The sequence below is a fragment of the Pagrus pagrus genome, assembly GCF_965226575.1.
Source record: "Pagrus pagrus genome assembly, contig: HAP1_SCAFFOLD_456, whole genome shotgun sequence".
Classification (NCBI taxonomy): Eukaryota; Metazoa; Chordata; class Actinopteri; order Spariformes; family Sparidae; genus Pagrus; species Pagrus pagrus.
In genome coordinates this window covers 28218-33000 of record NW_028175010.1, presented here as the reverse complement: position 1 = coordinate 33000, position 4783 = coordinate 28218, and the positions used below count along the sequence as shown (strand labels likewise).

At 45.0% G+C, this 4783-nt stretch overlaps 1 protein-coding gene across 1 annotated transcript; it reads right to left on the bottom strand.

The window, feature by feature from the left end:
* Positions 1-173: 173 nt before the first annotated feature.
* LOC311254138 (formin-like protein 2) lies at positions 174-4192 on the bottom strand (the record flags this gene model as incomplete). The annotated part of the gene is made up of 3 exons (XM_084384539.1): positions 3491-4192; positions 840-923; positions 174-254 (listed from the first exon to the last, which is right to left on the bottom strand). Coding segments are annotated over exons 1-3 (282 nt in total), but the record flags the coding sequence as incomplete, so codon positions are not given.
* Between the last annotated feature and the right edge of the window lie 591 nt (positions 4193-4783).

Genomic DNA, 4783 nt, shown 5'->3' with positions numbered 1-4783 from the left:
GACAGGTAGAGAGACAGAGACACAGAGGGAGACAGACAGGTAGAGAGAGACAGACACATACAGGGAGACAGACAGGTAGAGAGTCAGGCAGGTTTTCTTGCACTGTTTAAATCATTAGAAAAACAAACCCCAACAGTGTGATGTCATCAATTCAGTGTGACATCATAGCTCACCTTGCGAGTGACGGCTGGATCAAGGAAGCCTCTCAGTTTCTGGATGTAAGTGTGAGGAGGGTTCTTCACCTGAAACCTCTCCTGCACCACACACACACACACACACACACACACACACACACACACACACACACACAGTTTGATTGGATGACATCAGTTTTAATCCTTGTTGGTAAAATTAACTTCCTGTTCAGTTTAGTCACAATATGATCCACTCATTAAATCAATCAGATGTAAATATTACATATTACCAAATACATTTACAAGTAATCAGATTACCACACAGTGGCTCAGACTGATAAGCGGGGTTTTTGTGGGCCGGTACTCAATGTACTCAATTATATATATACTGAAGTAACGTACAATACATATACTGAGGTACAGTACATACACTGAGGTATAGCACATATACTGAGGTACAGTATATATACTGAGGTATAGCACATATACTGAGGTACAGTATATATACAGTACATAGTATAATTAAAGGACAGAATATAAAGTAAAGTGTACCTGTAGTATTAGAAGCATATACTGTATATGTAAGTACAATACAGAAAAATAAAGCCTGAAGTCTCTGATCTGTCCTGAGTCTCAATTGGTTGACGTCCTGGTTCTTCAGGTGGGAACAGATTCAAACTCATTAACCTTATTAACACCACCCACCTGATCACAAATCAGCTCCCACTTCTTCTCGTTGTCATAGGAACGCAGCAGACGCACCTTGTCAGGAGGCAGGTTCATCGAATTCTGGAAGACATTTGAAGGGTTAGTGAGTTTTAAGCATTTTAAAAAGTCTTCATGACACTTGTGCAGTGATGTCGCTGGAACAGTTGGATATAAACCTGTTTCCCTAAAAAACCTAACCCTAACCGTAAAGAAGCCAACACTAACCCCTAAAAAACCTAACCCTAACCGTAAAGAAGCCAACACTAACCCCTAAAGAACCTAACCCTTACCGTAAAGAAGCCAACACTAACCCCTAAAGAACCTAACCCTAATGAATGATGAAATGATGAAAATAAAATACACTGAGGTGAGAAGTAATGACTTTTACTTGGAATAATAATTTTGTGTCATCTGCAGCAGTTACAGCCTCTCAGAACTTTGTCATCCTCGCTGTCAGTTTGTGGAGATGATCAGAGGAAATGTCCCTCCATGCTTCCTGTAGCTCCTCTCACAGGTTGGATTGGCTTGATGGGCACTTCTTACATATCATACAGTCAGTGTGCTTCACAGCAGCTCTAAAGGGTTCAGATTTGATTGTCTGCTGGACACAAAACCAGCTGACTGCTCCTTCTGTAAATAGTTCTTCATAGTTTGGAGCTTTGGCTCATTTTCCTGTTGGAGGATAAAGTTTGCTCCAGTCGATCTCCGTCCATCCGTCCGTTCCATTCTTCGTATGTCCAGTGTCTGTGTTCGGTTGTCCATCTGAATCTTTTCCTTTTATTTGTGTATCCTGGAGCTGCCTCTTCACCTTAGACGTGAGGACCTGTGAGGGACTTGTTTCTCAGACTAGAGTCTGATCTACTGGTCCTCTTGCTCCCACTTATCTTTCTACTCTGGTGAGAGTCAGTTTGAGCTGTTGTTTGAAGGGAGTATTACACACCATCTCCATTTCTCAGAACAACAACAGACTTACGTGTTTCAAACTTGGATTAGCTAACACAATTTGCCAATGCAATGTGCACAACGCTGCAGCATTGTAACCTGTAGTTTCCCAGTAAACACATCTACCACTTCAGATGTTGCTGCTCTTCTTGGGTTTTTCTCCTGGTTCAGAGCTTTTCACTGCCAGAGTGTCTCAGGGCTGAAACTAGTGGACAGGCCAGATGTCCAAACTCTAACCCTAACGCTGAGTCCACTGGATGCATGTCTGTTGCGTTCCGGCTCCGTTATGGTTGTGCTCTGTCATCTGTCGTCCAGCAACCCCCACGGGCTGCGATGTGAGTCCGGCATGGTGCAGCACTGCCAGACAGCTGGTTTTGCGAGACTGAGGAGTTCCCACGATAAGTACATAATCACGTGCGACCGCAGTTATAGCTATGTGTTACAAACACAACAACACAAAGTATTCCCAACCGAAGGATTAGAAGAATTGATTGTATTTCTCTATTTTTTGAGATTTTTGTGCTGTGTCAACAGAGTTTTTTATTTTGAAAATTAACCAGATATTATGTTGCTGTTTTGGTTTCTGGCTTTGTGTTTGCTCTGTGCTGAATTTGGGTGAATTGTTGCATCGTGCTCCAGCATCTGGCAGAAACAGAAGCCATTCATCCCAGCTCCGGCAGATCTGCCGGAGCAGATACGCAACGCAGCGGACCCAGTGGAGGTAAACACATAGACTAGAGTGAAACCTATTGGCTCTGCTGCCGTGGCAGAGCCATGACAGAGTGGAGCAGGACCAAACACGGATCTGTTGGAATTCAGCCATAACCCTGGTAGACACCGTCTTTGACGAAACCAAAATCCTGCATCCAAGCTCAGTGTACAAGGAGGGACAGTCCTCCCTGTGGACTCTCTGCCTATCCACTCTGCCCAGAGACACAACTTGGAGCCAATGAGGTGGGTGTTTTACCTCTGGGTAGCGCTGTATGGTACCGGTGTATCCCCTTTGCCAGCAATGCAGGCACGCCAGCTTACATGCATAAATGCTCACTCTGCATAGAGCCTATGTGCAACCATAAAGCAGCATTTAGCTGTCAGTCTGTGTAACTTTAAGTGACTTTACTGAGGTTTAAGAACCGAACCAGAACTAAAGATAACAAACACCAAATGAACCAAACCACATGAAGAAAGCATGTCCAATACATTCTGGATCAGAACATATTATTAAAATGAAACCCCAACCACAATAGATCCAACCCCTAACCCCAACCATGCTGAATCCAGTCCCTAACCCAACCATGCTGGATCCAACCCTAACCCAACCATGCTGGATCCAGCCCTAACCCAACCATGCTGGATCCAACCCCTAACCCAACCATGCTGAATCCAGCCCCTAACCCAACCATGCTGGATCCAACCCCTAACCCTCAGAGATGAGAATACAAACTCATTTGATGAAGGTCTGTGTAGACACAGCGTGCTGACTCAATCTGAGGAATCAGAGGCTGAAAATCTGGAACAGTTTTAGTCATCCGTCCAACTATGACCAAAAACCTGCAGAACTGGTGACATCACATCAGCCTGAGCTGGACTCTCTGTTAGCATGCTAACAGGCTAACCACCATCAACCTGTAAATCACACTGTGTAACACTCCACCATGTCTTCTGTCTTAATGTGTGTGTGTGTGTGTGTGTGTGTGTGTATTTACCAGTGCGATGGAAAACCTCTCCTCCAGCTCAGCCGGGTCGGGCATCGGGAGTCGAACTGGGGCGGCTCTGGACCGGATCACTGCCAGTTGGCTCTCCATGCTCTCTGCGTTCCCCATCTTACACACACAGTGAACACACACACACACACACACACACACACACACAGACTGAACACACACAGTGAACACGCACACAGTGAACACACCCACCTACAACAACACACACACTGAGCAGACACACAGCAGCAGGAACATGTGGTCGGCCATCACACACTGAACACAGACAGGCGGTGGAGCTGCTCAAGGCCTGTCTGTCTCTTTCTCTCCTCCTGTCTCTCTCTCTCCTCCTGTCTGTCTCTTGTCAGACAGTGCAGATCGTCTCGCTCCACCTTCCGTCTCTCTCTCTGTCTGTGTCTCTTTGTCTCTCGTCCTCGCTGCTGATGCTGATGCTGATGCTGCTGCTGCTGCTGCTGCTGCTGATGATGATGATGCTGATCCAGATGAAGCTCTGATGCCGTGTCGTGTGTGTGTTGATATGAAATGTGTGTGTGTTGTATGTGAGCGCGTGTCGCAGATCAGCCGGTTAATCCTCCCCCTCTCCTCCCCCACATGAAGAAAGAAAGAGAGAGTCGGCCTCCCTCCTCTTTGTCTCTCTCTCTCTCTCGCTCTCTCACAGCTGCAGTCTTTGTCTACCTCGCTCGACCCTCCCTCCTCCCTCTCTCTTCCTCTGCCTCCTCAGACAATGAGCCTTCTGCTGCCACAGGCTCCGCCCACACACACACACACACACACACACACACACACACACACACACAGAGGTGAGTATAATCTGAGTCTGGATCAGCTGCTGTAAAACACACGCAGCCCTCAGTCGTGTAATTCAATAATAATAATAATAATAATAATAATAATAATAATCATTGTTATATTATTATTATCAACAGTATGTTAACCACTTTTAGTAGTAACATTTCCAACACGATATTCAATATATTATATTTTATTTTCCTCATTAACAGGACAGACTGACACAATAACCCTAACATGATCATTTATCAGTACAGATCTAAATTCATAGATAAACACACAGGATGTCATCATGATGTTGGTACTGAACAGACATGTAGCTCCAGACTTGATTAAAAAAAAGCAGATTTCTATTTGACGACCATTAACAGCCAACAATATCAGAGGTCCATCAATCAGCAGTAATCTGATTACAAATAGCAAGTAATGTAGCAAGATTAACAAAGGCTCAATGTCACAGTATTGATAGTCCGGCTGAATCCCCCT